General features: G+C 41.6%; 1 protein-coding gene across 2 annotated transcripts in view; it reads right to left on the bottom strand.

Annotated features, from left to right (window-relative positions):
• Positions 1–5,500: 5,500 nt before the first annotated feature.
• Positions 5,501–18,784, bottom strand: part of DIPK2B (divergent protein kinase domain 2B) — a 37,022-nt gene continuing 23,738 nt past the window's right edge. Inside the window, exons 3-6 of one of the 2 annotated variants that reach the window (XR_009155460.1) lie at positions 18,032–18,205; positions 15,218–15,506; positions 13,017–14,198; positions 5,501–8,391 (exon numbers count right to left, since the gene is read on the bottom strand). Coding sequence is in view for 1 of the 2 variants with exons in the window: in XM_058186117.1 (XP_058042100.1) it covers positions 13,858–14,198; positions 15,218–15,506; positions 18,032–18,205 (804 nt within the window). In the remaining variant the exon portion in view is untranslated. Of the gene's footprint in view, positions 8,392–12,893; positions 14,199–15,217; positions 15,507–18,031; positions 18,206–18,784 lie in introns of those variants that run through there. The other variant, XM_058186117.1, reaches the window with a different exon arrangement.

The raw sequence follows: 18,784 nt of genomic DNA, 5'->3' as shown, positions 1-18,784 counted from the left end.
TATTATATTTCTCCAGTAGGATACCCAACAAGAGCATCTCTGGTTTTAGGTCTATTTGTTGTTTTATCATTTCTTCTAATCACATTTTTATTTTTAATCAATATTTTTTTTTGCCATAGGACAAGTCTATCACATATGATAGTAAGAACCTGGTATCTGTTCACATTTTCAACATCTGGAAGATACGTTTTGGAACATCTTTGCCATTCGTGCTGATAGTAGATGCAACTTATAAAACATTTTATAGAGATTTTCTTTATAGGCTGTTGACATTGACAATTTATAGTTTCTTTCCCAGAGTATTTGCCATTTATCTAATTCTATAGTATATCCAAAATTTTTGGACCATACTATCATAGTTTCTTTTACTTGTTCTTCTTCCATTTTAAAATTCAATAGGAAAATGGGTGAGGGGAGGGATTTTCCTGACTGTCATCCATTCCTCAAGCTCAGCACAGACTGAGGAAAGAATGGTAGGCAGAAAAATCCCCCTCCCCATTTTCTTGCCATTCATGAAAAAAGTTCCATTCCGAACCCTCAGCGTTGCAATCCTGGAAAATGCTGAAGCTCAGAATGCCTTTGCTTCAAGGCAGAATGACTTTCACCCATCTCTTTCTGGGTACAGCACTTCTGCCTGTTGGGCCACTTCCCGAAGCTGGCAGCTCTGCAGACAGCTGCTTTGCTTTTTCCCTCTTTTTCCTCATAGGAGGCTTGCATGGTGGCATCAGCAGGTGGAGGCAGAGGTATGGGGAAGGCAGAGGCAATCCCAATGTACCAGCCCCTTCATCCCAATGTCACTTGGCTTGCCTGCAGCTGCACCGAACAACACCAGCACTGTCTGGATTGCCTGCCTCCCCCATGTCAGTGCCAGTGCTGCTGCGCAAGCCTCCCGTGAGCCTCCCAAAAAGAGGGACAATGCAAAGCAGCTGTCCACAGAACTGCCACCTTCAGGAAAGCAGCCCAACAAGCAGAAGCACTACACCCAGATAGAAAAAAGCAAGAGTGGCCAGTGGGCTGCAGAGGCGAAGGTGAGCTCTGGGGCAGTGGCAGCACTCCGGGAGAGAGGGCAGATGTCCTGGGGCTACATATGTAGTGCTGCCACCACTGCCCCTCTTGGCCCCAGCGTAGCAGCTGTGTCTCCCACAAGGCGTGGCTGCCCACCTGCTGGCCAGGCCGGGCCAGGCCGGAAGTGGCACGTCTCCAATCAAAGGCTGGATGTGGGACTGGACCTCGGAAGGCAAGCGAGCATGGGGGAATGCTGGGAAGGCTGTGTGAAAGGCAGGCAGGTAAGCATGGCAGGGCTGCGGAGAAGGGAGTAGGCTGCTAGCTCCCTTCAATGCGGCCGGGCAACCCTGACATGCTTGCTTGCCTGCCTTCCATGGAGCCTTACTGGTGGTCCCCATGGCCAGCTTGCAAAGGCAGGCATGCACCCAGGAGAGCAGATAGGCACCAACCAGGGGTTCACATGCGCTTGGACCCTCTGCACATGTGCAAAACTTTCAGGAAGTAATGACGTCTGGGTGGGTGGGTGGGTGGAGCCTTGCGCTGCTGCCACTACCAGTTCTCTAAATCACATGCCACCGTCGCTACCGGTTCAGCTGCACCGGTCTAAACTGGTAGCATTACACCCCTGTTCTAAAGTCAATATTCTTTAGTTCCTCAAATTAACCCATTGTTTCATGTACTGAGGCCTGGTAGTACAACTGCAAATCAGATAACCCAAATTCCCCCTTATTTTTAGCTTCCTGTAGCATTTTCAATTTTATTCTTGCTTTTTTCCTTTGCCAAATAAACTTTAAAATCAATTTGTTTAAATCCTTAAAAAGCTTTTTTTCTAGTTTTATCAGAATTGTTTGAAACAGAAATAACTTCAGCAAAATGTTCATTTTATTGTAGCTATTCTTTCAACCATCGACAGCTGTAGATTTTTCCATTTTTCCAGGTTATTTGTTGTATTAATTTAAAATAATTATCCTCTTTAATGGTTGCACATCTTGCTGTTAACCAAATTCCTAAATATTTTACTTTTTTGTTATCTGAATGCCATCTTTTCCATCATTTCATTTTTCTGTTTATTTGTAAGATTCTTTATCAGCATCTTAGTCTTTTCTTTGTTTATTTTTAATCCTGCTACTTCACCAAAATCTATTTTTTTTATTAATTTAGATCCCATTTCTAGTGGTTCTTCTGGGTTAAATACTAGATTGTCCACAGACGCCTGTAATTTGTAATTTTCTTTTTTTATGTCCATACCTTTTACTTTTGGGTCTTGTCTGATCTTGCTAATCAAGACTTCCAAAGTTAGTATAAATAATAGGGCGGACAGAGGACATCCTTGTCTCACACCCTTACTTATGTTGAAATTCTCTGTCATATCCCCATTTACTATCACTTTTGCCATTTGTTTAGAATATATTGCTTTAATCATGTTTATACATTTTTCACAAAGTCCATATATTTTAGTTGTAGTATCATGAATCACCAATTCAGATTATCAAAGGCTTTTTGTGCATCTAAGAAAATCAGTGCTAGGTGTTTTTCAGAGTGTACTTCATAGTATTCCAATGTATTCAAGATGATTCTCATATTTTTAATTTGTCTTTTGGGTAAGAAACCATTCTGGTCTGGGTGTCTAAATTCATTCAGGAATCTTTTTAGTCTCTCTGCTACTACTGAAGCATATATTTTGTAGTCTACATTTAATAATGATATTGGTCTATAGTTTTTTATCTGCTGTAAATCTGAGTCTTCTTTTGGTATTAGGTAATTTTTGCATTTTTACTGTATCTATAGTCTAGTTTGACATCCACAATTGCATTGAAGTCTCCTATCATACGTACATTTTCCTAGTACTTTTTAATTATCTTCTTATAGAGCTTTCAATAAAATTCTTGTTTGTTATTTGGTGCATATATTGTGATCAAAAGAATCTGTTTCTGATTTATTACAATCTCAACCATCAATATTCTCCCTTCTTCATCTGAATATACTTGTTTGGCTTTTAATGTTTCTTTAATTTGTAATACCACCCCTCTTTTCTTTTGTTGTGCTAATGGAGAATATAATTTCCCAATTTTGGGGTATTCCAATAAATTGCCATGTTGTTTTTTAGTATGCACTTCTTGAAGACAAATTAGGTCCAGTTTTAATTTTTGTAGTTTCATAAAAAGTTTTTTTCCTTTTCATAGAGGGTTCAATCCATTTATGTTAATTGATAACATCTTTATTTCTTCTTCCATCACTTCATTTATATATAGGTTTTACACTCCTAGTTGTTCTTATCTCTCTGTCTCTGTTATTTTGCTCTTGCATCTTCTCATTCTGCTCATTCTCTTTTTTCATTTTCAATCTCTTCTTGTTGCGAAGTCTTTTCTTCTGCTTGTATTTCTTTTTGTCTTTTACTTTCTATCTCTTCTCTGCTTTCCTGTTCTTCACTTGCAATAAAATGATGATCAAAAAATTAATATGCTTTATCTAGTGAATCCAGTCTAAATTTTTTATCTTGCCAGATAACCAGGATTCCCTCTGGTATCAGCCATCTGAAAATCACATTATATTTGATCAGTTGTGTTGTCAGAAATTGATATTATCTCCTTTGATCTCTAACTCTCTAACTCTCATACGGATCTGTTTCAAAGTCAATTTGAAATTTCTTTTCCTTTATATTTCAAAGTCTCGTTTCTTGATCTTTTAAGTATTTCATCTCTCAATGTCTTTTTAGTAAATCTCACATACCTCTCTTAGGAGTTTATATCTTCTTGCATAGTTTGTATGAATTCTAAATATTTGATCTATCTCCCCTTGAACCTCTTGTTTAGTTTTCTATAGAGCTCCAGCCAACATCTCTGTCATCACGTCCATCAGGTCTTCCCTTTCTCTTCTTCAATATTCTGGAATCTCAGGAAGTAGACTGCCTTTTCCATCTCCAGGGCAATTACTGTCTCCTCTAGGCCTTTATTAACTTATTTATTTATTTATTTATTTATTTATTTATTTATTTATTTATTTATTTATTTTTATACTTTTATACCGCACCATCTTCCGTAGGACTCAGGACAGTTCACAGGCATATTAAAAATACAACAATAATAAATAAGCAATTTAAAACCCAATTAAAACAAAATATTATAATCGCCAAATCACTAAAACGGTAAAAAACCGGTTAAAACCCATTAAAATTGACTAAAATATTTTATTCTAAATAAATAAAATATTTATTTATGTCTATTTTAAATATTCGGCCTATTTAATAAGTTTTTTAGATTAATGTTTTACTGTGTATATTTATGTTGCTTTTAGCTGGCTGTACACCGCCCTGAGTCCCTAGGGAGATAGGGCGGTATAAAAATATGAATAAATAAATAAATAAATAAATAAATAAATTCTTAGGCTAGTCCAGCTCGTTGAAATAATAAAGTCTTCAGTTCACGCCTGAAGGTCCAGAGGTCAGGGAATTGCCGTAACCCTGGAGGAAGCTCGTTCCACAGGGCCGGTGCTGCCACAGAGAAGGCCCTCCCCCTGGGGGTCGCCAACCTACATTGCTTGGTCGATGGCACCCGGAGGACGCCCGCTCTGTGGAAGCGCACCGGTCGTTGGGAGGCTATCGGTGACAGAAGGCGGTCTCGTAGATTCCCCCGTCCTAAGCCATGGAGTGCTTTAAAGATGGTGACCAGAACCTTGAATTGCACCCGGAAGGCTACCGGCAGCCAGTGTAGGCCGCTCAGGATAGGTGTTATATGGGAGCAATGCGGTGCTCCCTCTATCACCCGCGCGGCCGCATTCTGGACTAACTGGAGCCTCCTGGTGCTCTTCAAGGGGAGCCCCATGTAGAGAGCATTGCAATAGTCCAGGCGGGAAGTGACGAGGGCATGAGTGACCGTGCGTAAGGCATCCCGGTCAAGGAAGGGGCGCAACTGGCGAATCAGGTGAACGTGATAAAATGCTCCTCTGGCGACGGCTGTCAAATGTTCCTCTAAGGACAGCCGATCGTCCAGGAGAATGCCTAAGTTGTGCACTCCTCCCCTGGGGGTCACTTCCCCCCCCCCCACAGTCAGTGATGGTATAAGCTGACTGTACCGGGACGCTGGAACCCACAGCCACTCTGTCTTGGAAGGGTTGAGTCGGAGCCTGTTCCTCCCCATCCAGACCCGCAAGGCCTCAAGACACCAGCCCATCACCTCAACGGCTTCGTTGGGGTGGTTCGGGGTGGAAATGTACAGCTGTGTATCATCAGCATACAGATGATAATCCACCCCGAAATCACAGATAACCTCACCCAGCGGCTTCATATAGATGTTGAACAGGAGAGGCGAGAGAACAGACCCCTGAGGCACCCCACAAGTGAGGCGCCTCGGGGTCGATCTCTGCCCTCCTGCCAACACCGTCTGCGAATGTCAGAGAGATAGGAGGAGAATCACCGATAAACGGTGCCTCCCACCCCCAATCCCCCTAACCGCCGCAGCAGGATACCATGGTCGATGGTATCAAAAGTCGCCGAGAGATCTAATAGCACCAGGACAGAGGAACAACCCCTGTCCCGGGCCCTCCAGAGGTCATCCACCAACACGACCAAAGCTGTCTCGGTGCTGTATCCGGGTCTGAAACCGAACTGGAACGGGTCTAGATAGACAGTTTCCTCCAGGTATTGAGGAAGCTGATATGCCACCACTTATGCTACTTCCTCCAGTTTTTTCTGTTTGTTCTGCTTTTTTCTCCATTTTCTTTATCCTCTGTTCATTTTTTGCTATCATTTGCTGAAAATTTCCTATTTTTTCATCCATCTTACATATCTCCCCCTTCATCTCCCCCATTTCATTTTTGATCTCATCATGATTTTTTGCCATGTCTTCTTGGTTTTCAACCATAGCTTCTTGAATCGATTGAAGCATCAGTTGCTTATTCTGAAAAGAGTTTAATTTCTCCAAACCGAACATACTTTCTATAGATCTTTGACTGGATGGACTGGCTGCTGCTGCTGCAGAAGATGGTGTAGATGAGGCATTCTTTCTTATCTTAGATATATTTGAGGTACTTATCATTTCTGTTGATCAAAAGGTCTTAAAAGAGGGAGAAAAAAAATTAATTTTATCTAGACATCAATGGATCAATGAAGATATGTCTAATTTTGTAAGGACTATAACAGAATTTGTCTCCTCCTTAAATTTTTCTGGCATAGTACCCTGAGACATTAGCTAAAAATCTAAGATTCCCAATCACCCCTGTTTTACAGTCATATGTCTGCAATATACCTCTATAATCCACAAAATTAATCAATAATTAATCAAATAAGTCCATCAACAATTTAAGATTTCTTTAGGAACAGCTGTTTTCCTCTGTCCTCCTTCTTTTAACAATTTAACTTTGTAATCCACATTGGTCTATCAGTTCTCTAATTTATTGTAATCCACAGTATCTGACAGTGTCTGGGAGCCCTAAATGTCTGCCCAGGCTGAAAAAAAGAGATATTCCACTTGTATCCAATGTCAGTCCAAGCTGTTTCTTGATTTCGCCTTACCAGACGTATTTGTATTTGTAAGTCCCCTCATACAAGAGTCAATGTTTTCACAACCTGTGTTTATATGTCCAGTGAAAGCAGTTGCAAATATAATCTTAGTTTCTTCTTCTTTGTACTTTATACTCAGTGACCACCACTATTTTCCTTTTGCTTTGACAATTAATATTTGTAATCCACCAGGGCCCCAAATCCCACTGTATATCCAAATCTATAGACTTTCACTTCAAAACCATACCAAGATGAAAAGACTGCTTTCAGGTTCACAATATTCATTACTCCTTCTTTTTTCAGTATTCCACAGCTCAAGGTATTTAGTGTTCTCACAGCCTGTCTCTAAACATCCCACAGTTATGAATAGCCAGCTGTAAAAAAACACTTTGTAACTAACAGTTCCCAAGGGCCTCTGTAGTCATAACAATAGAGGGCACCCTTGCTCTTTACTTTTTTTTGGCAGCTGTGTTAAAAGTTGTTTTCTTGATGATTTCAAATCAAATAACACTCAAAAAGCACTAAAAGATATATTCTAGTAATCTTTAAACAGTTAAAATCCTTTAAAAATAACTAGTCCAGACTATTCTTTAATTTAAAATTAACTCCTTTATAATCATTTCTTCCATTCTTTTCTGGATTGGTCAATGGCTCTGAAACTTAGTCACCACTACTTTCGAAGAGCAGTAAATCCTGCTCCTCCCTTTTCTTTTGAGTTCCACTTTTCCAAACTCATTATAATTTAAATCAGGATAAATTCCACAGCAGAAAGTTTAAAAAGTCTCACCCAATACAGCCATGCTGCTCCTTGATTTCCCCCTTCCTTTCTCTTTCCAAGCTGTCACAGCTTTGGTTCAGCCTTAATGGCCGTCTTCTCTCCCGCCAGTTTCAAGGGGCTTTCCCTGGATCTAATGGGAGATTGCACTTCTCCTCAGGATCTACGGGGCTTCCCCTCTATCTTCATCAACCTCTCCAGGGTTAACTTTGGCCCTTGAGGCCATCCGGACAGCCAAAATTGGATGGGTACAATGGAGCTCCATTTTCCCCGCTCTGCTCTGCTATGATATCAGCTTCCTTCAAGTGTATTCAAGTTACTAAAGACTTGGAAAGCCAACAGGACCAGACTACTCTATGTAAGAATATTTTTCTGAGAAGTCAAGCTTCCTTTTTGAAATCAGCAAGATGTTTACATCATGTAACTGTCTTTGAATTCCAAAGAGTACTAATTTTAGCATGCTTCAAAGCTTTTCCCAAAGCAGTCTTGGAGGACTGATATAAAGAAGTTCCCTATGAGCTACAGTTGTGCCTCTGCAGACAAGGGGGATATTAAAACTATACCTCATGTCTTGTTATACAGTATTGTACCCTCTGTAAGGATCCTAGGACTCATCTTGCAATTCCTTACCTGATAAAACACTCAGGAAATCCTGAGCATTTTTTCTGTACAATTATTGTTATCCGATTAGTATGATTTAGTTTCCTTGAACACAGCCAAATTCTGTTATACTCCTTATAAAATTAGACATATCTTCATTGATCCATTGATGAATCCATCCCCAATTGTAACATGCTTACCCTGTTTTTATTTTATTTTATTATTATGTTTTATTTGTAACTCTCATCTGGGACCATAATAAAATTCTCTCTCTTTCTCCTCCATACTTATGTTTCTATTTGTGTACTGTCTCTTTCCTATCTTCCAGAAGAGCAGGACTCAGAAATTTCATTTCCATACATTTTGTGATTGAAATAAAATATTTGTTATCAGAATTTGGGATTACATTTGTAGATTTCATATGTTAACAGATAAATAATATATGCATTATCTAATATGTTAAAAGTGAAGAAAAGAGTAAGAAGAACCCTGGAAATGTTTAATAATGGAAGACCTCTGTTATGTTTGGGTATTGACGAGGCAGGAGACCAGGTTAGTGACAACAGCTCTTTAATATAGTGTGACCCAGCAAAACTCTGGAGAAAAACCTCTCCTTATATACACTTCAGCCTGAGGCTGCATCCAATCAGAAACGAGATATTTCCCGCCTAAAACTCCCGCCAAAACTTACAGTAATACATTACACTCCTTCCCTCCCAGAAGGCACTTTGCCAATATTTGCATATTACTTCTCTACGTAGTCCTGCAGGTACGTGGGGCGTCTCCTGACTCTCCCGGACCTGCGCAGTTCACTTTCTGGAGTTGAGTCGAGCTTGCCGGAGGGACTTTTCGTTCCTCTGAGCTCCTCCTCCCGGCCATCCGGCCCTGGATTATTCGCCGGCTCGGACCTGCTGTCCTCTAGAGGGACCGGAGGGTGTCGCTGGACCTCGCCTGACTCAGATAAGTCTCTGTTTGGTTCTTTGCTTACGCTTTCTGTTTGTTCTTGGCGCCGGTCAGCTGTGGGGTTAATTAAATCATAGTCAGGGCTGTTCTCGCCTAATTCTGCCTTATCGCTCAATCTGTTTCTTAATTGATCTATGTGGCGCCTCCAGATTCTGCCATCGTCTAGTTCCACTAGATAAGATTTGGGGCCCGTTTGTCTATGACTATCCCCTCTTCCAGTTAGGGCCGTCGCTGTAATTATGTGCCCACACGAGTCTCCTATGTTTAACTCTCGGATTCTATCTGGTTTTGTTTTGAACCCGTCCTGTCGTAGTTGGTGTAGCCGGTCTAGCGGGCACCGTAGCTTCCGCCCATTAATAGCTCGGCTGGGCTGCGGCGGTGGCCACACAGGGGTCCTGTGTTGACGGTTAGGAATGCGTCGATTTGTGCCTGCCAATCGCCGGGCCGCTTCGTGATAGCGCTTCTTCGCACTCCGGACAAAACGTTCAGCAAGGCCGTTCGGCGCAGGGTGGAACGGCGCTGAGAGGGCATGTCGGATGCCCTCTTCAGCCAGGTACCCTTCAAATAATGCTGCGGTGAACTGTGGGCGTTATCGGACACGAGGGTGTCCGTAGCCCGTGCGTGGCGAAAAGGTGTTTTAGTGCTGAGATGACAGCTCCCGCGGTTGTGGATTTCATTAGGATGATCTCCAGCCATTTGGAGAATGCATCCACCACAATTAGAAATGTTTGGCCGTGGAAGGGGCCGGCAAAATCAATGTGTATGCGGGACCAAGGGCCTTGGGGTTTCTCCCACTCCAAAACTGGGGCCGTAGGTGGTAGTGGTCTGGATTCCTGACATACTTGGCATCGGCCAACCCTGTCACTGATTTCCCTGTCCATTAGGGGCCACCAGACATAGCTCCTAGCCAAACCCTTCATCCTCACAATTCCTGGGTGACCCTCATGCAGGAGTTCCAGAACTTTTTTTCTCAGCTTCTCTGGAACTACCACCCTATCCCCCCAGAGCAGGCACCCCCCTTGCACGGACAATTCCCCTTTTTTCTTTACAAATTCCTTGAAACGTTCGCCCGGTAGCGGCCATCCCCTTTGAACCCAACTGATTACAGTCCTTAAAACAACGTCCCGGTAGGAGGCCCGAGCCACTTCCTGCGATGTGACTGGCCCCGAGTCCAAAGAGTCAATTAGTAGAACGGGTGTGCCCGGGGTGGGGTCCTCGATTTCCCCTGGCAATGGGCATCTGCTCAATGCGTCCGCATGCCCCAGCTCCTTTCCAGGCCGATGCTGCAGCTTGTAGGAGTATGCGGTCAAAAAAATAGTCCATCTGGTCAGTCTAGGTGAGAGTGCTACTGGCGTTGGGCGGTCGCCAGCCAGTAACCCCAATAGCGGTCTGTGATCAGTAACAATTTCGAAATCACGCCCAAAAACGTATTCGTGAAATTTTTTCACCCCTGACACTATTGCGAGAGCCTCCCTATCTAGCTGGCTGTAATTCCTTTCAGCCGGGGACATCGTTCGTGAATAGAACGCTATAGGGGCTTCAGTGCCGTTTGGGAGTCTGTGGCTAAGTACCGCTCCTACTCCATAGGGGGACGCATCACAAACCAATACTAATGGCAGTCTGTTGTTGTATTGTATTAACAGGCTATCGCTTGATAGCAAACTTTTTACTGCCTCAAATGCCCTATTCTCTGACTTCCCCCACGACCAAACAGTGTTTTTTCCAAGCAATTTATGCAGCGGTTCAGCAACGGTTGCCTTGTCTTTTAAAAACACGGCGTAAAAGTTTACCAGACCCAGGAAAGCCTGGAGTTCTGTCTTGTTTTTGGGTGCTGGGGCTCTCTTTATCGCCTTGACTTTGCTCTCAGTGGGGTGAATCCCTTTTTTGTCTATTCTATAGCCCAAAAATTCAACAGATTCGACCCCTATCTGACACTTGCTTGCTTTGACTTTTAATCCTGCCGACCTAAAAATGGCCAAAACTTTCCTTAATCGCTTCCCCAGTTCTCTTAAATCTTCCCCTGATACCAACACATCATCGAAATAGGGTACGACTCGGTAACCCTTGTAGGAGCCGCTCCATCAAATTTTGGAATAGCCCGGGCCACACTCACCCGAACTGTAACGGGTGCACTTAAAGGCACCCCGGTGCGTTACAATGGTCTGGGCCTCAGCTGTGCTAGCATCTACGGGTAGCTGTTGGTACGCTTGTGCCAAGTCTAATTTGGCGAAAACTTGCCCGTGTCCTAGTGAGTGCAATAAGTGTTGCACTACTGGAACTGGGTAGGCGCTCTTTGCAATGCTTTGTTCAAGGTAGCCTTGTAATCAGCGCAAATCCTTATGGACCCGTCTGGTTTTATAGGGGTGACGATTGGCGTCTCCCATTTGGCATGGTCAACTGGCACTAGTATCCCCTGGCTGACTAATTTATCTAACTCTTTGTCGATTTTAGGTTTGAGTGCAAAAGGAACCCTCCTTGCCTTTAACCTAATGGGAGCTATTTGGGGGTCTAAATTGAAGGAGATAGGGGTCCCTTGTACTTGCCTAAACGGTCCTCGAATCGTCTGCGAATTCCTCCAGTAGGGCGTTTTGCAGGTTGCATCCGCTCCGGTGGACGCCAGTCACCCCATTCCCAACGCCGGAACCAGTCTAGCCCCAGCAAGCTTGGCAAGGTTCCTCGACTAACGTGATGGGCAGGGTCTTTTCGTATGTCCCGTACTTGACCTCGACGGTCGTTGTCCCTCGAACAGGGATGCGGTTGCCCTGGTAATCCTGCACCCGGAGCCGTTGTTTCTGTAGCTTGCGCTTTGCGATGTGCGGCAAGGCTTTCACAAAAGTGTCCCAGGACATGATTGTGATAGCTGATCCTGTGTCTACTTCCAGTCGGCACGGTACGCCTTCAATTGTCGGGTTTGTGAAGATCTTTTCTTCGATGCGGGTAGCTGCGTGGTCTATGGTAACAGTCATTCGGTTTGACTTCGCGCTCTTTCTTTCCTGGCCAATCGCGGTCGCCTCGCCGATCTCGCGCTCTGATTGGCTGGTTTGAACTTCCGGCGGGAATGTGGGGTTTGCATCTCTGACTCAGAGCCGCTCTGATTGGCCGATTTGAATTTTCGGTGGGAAGGTTGGGGTGCTCGGCAGACTTGAGCCAGGTGCCCCTTCCTTTCACACCGCCGGCAAATGGCGTCCCTGAACTTACATCTTTGGCGCTGATGTCGCCCCCCGCAACTTCCGCAGTCCTCCGGGTCTTCCCTTGTCGATTTTCCGGTGTAGTGGACTTCTTCCTCCTCTTCGCTGGTTGACTCACGATAGGTTTCTTCGTGGTGGACTGTGCTCGGCTTTGCGCCCGCCATCGGCGTGAGTCGCTTTTGTAAGGTGTCTGCTGCATGGTTGGACATCTCATGGGCTCTGGCTTCGTCCAGAGCGTTTGCCAATGTCAGGTTGCTCTTGGCTAGCAACCGTCTCCTCAAACGGATGTCTCTGACCCCCCGTATAAGTTGTTCCAGCAGCTCTTCGTCCAGATCGCGGTACTCGCAATGCTTGGAGGCTTGTCTCAGGGCTGCCATGTAGTCGCTGATAGACTCGCCTTCTTGTTGCCTGCGCTCCCCAAACTCGTACCGTCGAACGTATTTGGACGGGGCTGGTGCGTAGTGATTCTTCAGGAGGGTCTGAAGGGTCTGCCACGATACGGAGTGTAGCGGTGTTGGCTCCGCTAGGGCTTCTGCGACGGCGATGACTGCTGACCCACAGTGGCTTATGAAGTAAGCCCGTTTGCGGTTGTCGGAGACTCCCTGTAGCTCGTTTGCCTCCAGGAAACTTTCGAAACGGGTCATATATATTCCCCATGTCTCCTGGGCAGGGTCAAACGGAGTGGGTGGCGTGTAGCCGGTCATCGCTGCATTCGCCGTCACCTTGCTGGGTTTGATTCTCGTAGTGAGTTCAGCTCTGTTCTGGTGCTCTGCCTCAAGATCCCACCTTCGTCGCCAATGTTATGTTTGGGTATTGACGAGGCAGGAGACCAGGTTAGTGACAACAGCTCTTTAATATAGTGTGACCCAGCAAAACTCTGGAGAAAAACCTCTCCTTATATACACTTCAGCCTAAGGCTGCATCCAATCAGAAACGAGATATTTCCCGCCTAAAACTCCCGCCAAAACTTACAGTAATACATTACAACCTCAAGGACATCTAGATAAATTATCTAAAATTCCTCTTATTCCTCATCCCCTTTGAAAAAGAACTATTTCAAATACACTATTTCAAATTCAAGGTAGCCCTTGAATTACCATCACAATTGGAACTGGAAAATTCATTGTTCAGTGATGCATGTGATTGTTAAGTGAGATATCACATGACCATGACTTGCAATCTTCCCTGACAGCTTCCCCATTGACTTTGCTTGTCGGAAGCTGACTGAGAAGGCTGCAAGCGACCCTGGGACACTACCACTCTTGTAAATGTGAGCCAGTCGCCAAGCACTCATATTGGCCCTGAGAATGATGCAATAAGTATGAAGTGGATTGTTTTATTGGTGCTGTTATAACTTTGAACAAGTACTAAATGAATGGACTCCCCCCCCTACTTTTATAAGTAGAATGGGGAGGATGCTATCCTGAATATAATAAATGATCTTGTATAAATCATTTGGAATTGGGTTTTGAATTGTTGAATAGAATGGATAGGAAGCAACTTAAGAAAGAATCAATATTTCTTTTAAAATATGTTGGCTCTCTAAAATACCTTGTGAGAAATACATCTTCTTGAAATAATTCAATAACAGAGATAAATATGAAATGAGAGAATAAGAACAATAATATGTAGGCTTGACATATATAATCATATGATACTACAATTCTTTATGAGTCCTCAAAAAGTAAAGCAAATAGCAGTAGAGTTTTAATCTGGAAGACACTCAATGTCCAATACAAGTCCTAGTGCTAATGTTCTGAAGAATTTGCTGGTTCCAGAGCAGAAGAAGCATGTAGTTTATAGCCCAAAGATTCCAAGAAAATATTCAGTTACCGTTTTGTGCCATATTTGCAGTCAGGATATCGGTAAACAAAACGGGAATCGCAAATCTGCAGAGGTTTCAAAATGTCTACTAGCAGTTGAGTTGTTGTGATAATCTCTTGATCAGAAAGAAAGCTGTCTGCACAGATACTTAAAGCACTGTTAATCTTCTCCTGCAGAGGTGATTGGAATTTTTGTTTTAAGAGATTGGGCAAAAGTTTCTCACATACCATGATGAGGTTCTGGCTTTTCTTGATGGAACTACAGGAAGGGAGCACAGGCTCACAATCCACAGCTAAGCAGCTAAATATATCCTTGTATTTCTGTTGTCTATTCATCAAGTCTCTGCCTATTAAAAAGAATGAAAAAAATGTGCTTAAAACATAATTGTATTGTTATTATATTTACTAGGCAGTCAATAATCAATTTTCTGTGGGCAAAGCACATAGAAATTTAAAATATAAAAATAACAGTAACATGATAATAAAAGCGTGGTGAATAAAATTGAATTAAATCAGAAACAAAGAGTAAAAAAGTAATGCAGTACAATATAACATTAAAATAAAAGCCAGCAACAAATAAATAAAACAATACAAAAATCTAAGAGCACTCAAAAGTTTTTAAACTATTTGGCAAAAAACATATCCACGATATCTATATTGCTAAGAAAATATGGATCGGAGTTGGCTATAACAAGCAAAGAAATAAATTAAAATATCATATTGTAAGGAAATTCTTTCATTATAACCATATGCAGTGTTGACTTTGATATTGCTTCAGTTTTCTCATATTTATTTAACAAATGACAAATTTAATTATTTGTCTTTTATCATTAATTTTTGAAGCGTAATTATAAGAAAACTTTATTAAAGATAATATACAATTCCATCTAGTTTGACAATCAGTTCTTCAGTCTGGCTTCATCAGAAATATTTATAATCTGTCACATGCTCATTTTAACACTGTTTTTGCCTATGTAGTTAGTTAATTGACCTATCATTAAATGAGTTAAGCTGAAGGAAAAGTGAATTGAATGTATTTTCAGCTCACCTGTCAGTTCTACCAGATCAGGAAACTGATTCTACAGGAAAACTAGCATTACCTTTGTCAAGACTGGCTATAATAACAAGTCTGATTGCCGTATACACTCCTCCCCCCCCCCCGCCACCACTTCTTATATTTCAATGAATCAGGGAGGTGACTGTCTGCTTCACTTCTGAATATTATCTTGTTTCTCAATGTTTTAAAATGTTTACGCCTCCTTTGCTTGCATAATGGTTCTTGCGTATCTCTGTTAGTCATTTTCATCCCTCTCCATAGTGCCTCCTAATTTGTTGTGACATATTATTCAGATTTGCATCTGCATACCTTCTTGTTTGTCAATGACTCCTAGCATGCTGGCATCCTGGATAAAGAGTTGTCCATTGTTGAAAACACCAAAGGTGTCAGCATCAACATGAGTAAAGTAGAAGAAATAGTTCAGGTCATTATTCATCATGAAATCAATAATAGTGAGGAGCTGAAGAGCTAAATCCACTGTCACATCAGAAGATGAGCCATAAAATTCCTTCAGAGGTCTAGTACTGGCTGTTACTATTAGTCGGCCACAGGATCCCAAATATTTTGGAAAGGGCCATCCTTCTGCTCCAGGGAAAATCTGCCAAAAAAAGGAAATGTGAAATGTATCCATGATGACATGGAATTATTTTACTAGCTTTCCCCTTGCTAATAGCCTCCTGATATCATGCACTTCCACTCCATTGCCCCTCTATTTAAAGAAGACTAATTCTAGTGAAATCAAGAAATATACTGGTTATTCCTTGGGTATAATTTTATTAGGGCTACCATGGCTGAGTGGTAAAACTCCAAATGATCACTAGATTCCAGCGCTGAAAGAAGAAAGTTCAGCACTACTGCAATTTAGGAGTTATTCTTTTTCAGATTTGGTCTTTTCTATATGTTTTCTATGTCATTACAAGCTTGCGAGAAAATCAAGCAAACTAAAAGACAGTGTAAAGTGCAAATTCAAAATTTTTCGAGTTAAATTTGTGAATAAAATATTATTTACTCACTTATTCATTAAGAATAAAATTATGCAGTATGCTAATTACCAAAGAAATATAGGTTTGGAAAAAAGTATTGCTTAAAATATTAACATATTTAGATATGTTAAAACCATTAATGTTAAATCATTAATCAAATAAGTCAGTGTCAATATTTAGTTTCCATACAAACTACAGTGTAATACTAAATTTCAATTAAATCATACTAAATTATAATTCTTTATTATAATACCATGTGGAGCATGCTCTGAGAAAAACATTTGATACGTTACATGATTTTAGGTTTCTCATCCTTGAAGATTTGGACTAGTTCCTGATATTCTGCTCTTTGCATTTTTAAAATGTATCCTTTTTGTTCTTCAGTTTATCAGACAGATCTTAGTGCAGCCATGGTGGTTTCATCAGGTCTCTCTTTCTCTCTCTCACTCATATAGTTTGGGTATATCTTAATTATTTCTTTCTTAGAATTTCTCAGGTACCTTTATTTGTTTTTCCTTTCAGGATTTTCACCCATGGACTTCTTCCTACATTTCTCCTTAGCTTTTTAAAGTCAGCTTTCGTGATGTTTAGAGCACTTATTCGGCTGCCTTCAGTTCTCCCTGCCCACTGTATGATAAAATGATTACTCTTTCCCCAAATTCCTAACATTTCCATTTCTTCAACTACTTTCCCCCTGTTTTTAAGTACCAAGTCCAATATAGTTGATCCTCTAATTTCTTTTTCTCCCTTTTGAAAGATGAAGTTTTTTGCAAGGCCAGGCAAGAATCCCTGGCATATCCCATTGATTCCCAGTTGATGTCAAGATAGCTAAAATCCTGCATTATTATATTATGTAATTCTGGAACATTCTGGCCATTGCGGATATGTCATCTATAACCTTTGATGGGGTTATGGTTCTACATTCAAGGATGGTGTGCAGTCTGAGAGCCCCGAATCTTCTTTAGTGCATTTTCCCTTTCTTGAGAGTAGTAGCAGTAAATGAGCCTGCTGTCAGGATTTCATCCAGGGTTCATCAATACATCTCTCAGTACATCTACATTCAAGAACTAGTACTTTTTCTGGAGGTGGGTGGGGATATTAAGACCTAATAATGAAGATCAGCTATTGCAGAGTCAAACAGTCAAGTCCTCTATTTATAATAGCCCCAAGGTTTAAATCTTACATCTCTTACTTCAATTAAGACTCCTTGACCCTTTAATAATGCTTGCCTGGTCTCAGACAATTTAATAATTTCCATTTCTAGGCAAGAGCCATGAAATCATGCATGGTTGTAGAACATTGGTCCCCAGCCTTTCTGGCTCTGTGGACCAGCAGCAATGGCAGCAGGGGGAAGAGGGAAAGGTTTCATGTGCACACCCGCTGCTTGTACAAATGGAGCTTTGCATGCTTGCACACTCACACACTGTTTGCATGACCCAGTTCCCAATGGGGCGCAGCCCAGTACCAGACTTCAGATCGGGGGTTGGGGACCCCTGTTGTAGAATATGAATACAGTAGAACAGTGGTTATCTATCTGTAGTCAGCAGTCTCCTGGGAGGGGCCACAATGTTGTCACAGGGAGTCTGTGAAAGCTTGAAGAAACATTATGATTTAAATCTTTAATGAAGTCTTGGGGGTCCATGGCCACAAAAGGTATTTAAAGGGGTCTGTGGTGAAGAAAACGTTGAGAACCCTGCTGTAGAATATGACTTGAACATTAGCTAGAGCAGACTTAAGCACAAATCCATCCATTAGATTAAAAACAATGTTGGTTTCCATTTAACTCTCAGAGCATAGACATGATTTAACACAGTTGCTGATCTACAACTCTGATTGCCTCTAGTAATTGACCATACTTGCTGTATATTAAAATTTGTAAATCTGGTTCCTTAAGGACTCAAATCTGGGGAGATCTGAACTTTGCAAGAGTCAAAGTGGGTGGGGTTTAATCGTGTAAATGAGTAGCCATTTTTAACTTAAGTACCACAAAGAGAGTAGAATCTCATGCCCTAGAAAAAAAAATCTGGATCCAGCACAAGGATTCTCAAACCAATTCATAACTTTTCTCATACCTCAAAGTGAGTTGAAATCGGACTTCCAAAGGATGAGTTATATTACATGAAAGCAGATGACATTATACCTGTAAAATAATGGGATGAGTGTTAATAGACAACATGTAGAGGAGACGCAGTTTATCCCGGTCTGTAAAATGGTCCATGTAGACACTACCAGCATCTGGAACTTCAGCATATCGCCGCACTATTCGATCCAACAATCTTTGTGATGGACAGCGAAGCATTGGTGTACGAAGGCCCTATTAAAAAAAAGTTGAGAAGCATAGTCTTTTCTCTGCTTTTTTCACAAGAACTTAGTTAAAATAAGACTGCCTGTTATTAATTTCCCTTTTGCACATTCTGGAATAGATTCTCCAAATGAGTAATTTAATAATTCAATATAGACTGTCCTTTTTAACACCCACTTTTTCATTTATTTTATTTATTTATTTATTTTGTCACAACAGTATATATAAGCATAAGCATGAAAGTAACTATATAATATATAAGCATATATATATAAGCATAAGCATGCAATAACTATATTAATTGGATATAATGAAAGAAAACAATAGGACAGGAACGGTAGGCACGTTTGTGCTCTTATGCACGCCCCTTACGGACCTCTTAGGAATGGGGTGAGGTCAATAGTAGACAGTTTTTGGTTAAAGCTTTGGGGATTTTGAGAAGAGACCACAGAGTTAGGTAGTGTGTTCCAAGCATTAACAACTCTGTTACAGAAGTCATATGTTCTGCAATCAAGATTGAAGCGGTTAACATTAAGTTTAAATCTATTGTTTGCTCTTGTATTGTTGTGATTGTAGTCTTTAACAGGAATC

The sequence above is a fragment of the Ahaetulla prasina genome, chromosome 5 (genome assembly GCF_028640845.1).
Source record: "Ahaetulla prasina isolate Xishuangbanna chromosome 5, ASM2864084v1, whole genome shotgun sequence".
NCBI lineage: Eukaryota > Metazoa > Chordata > Lepidosauria > Squamata > Colubridae > Ahaetulla > Ahaetulla prasina.
Note: the sequence above shows the minus strand (reverse complement) of the source record. Positions and strands in the feature narration are given on the sequence as shown.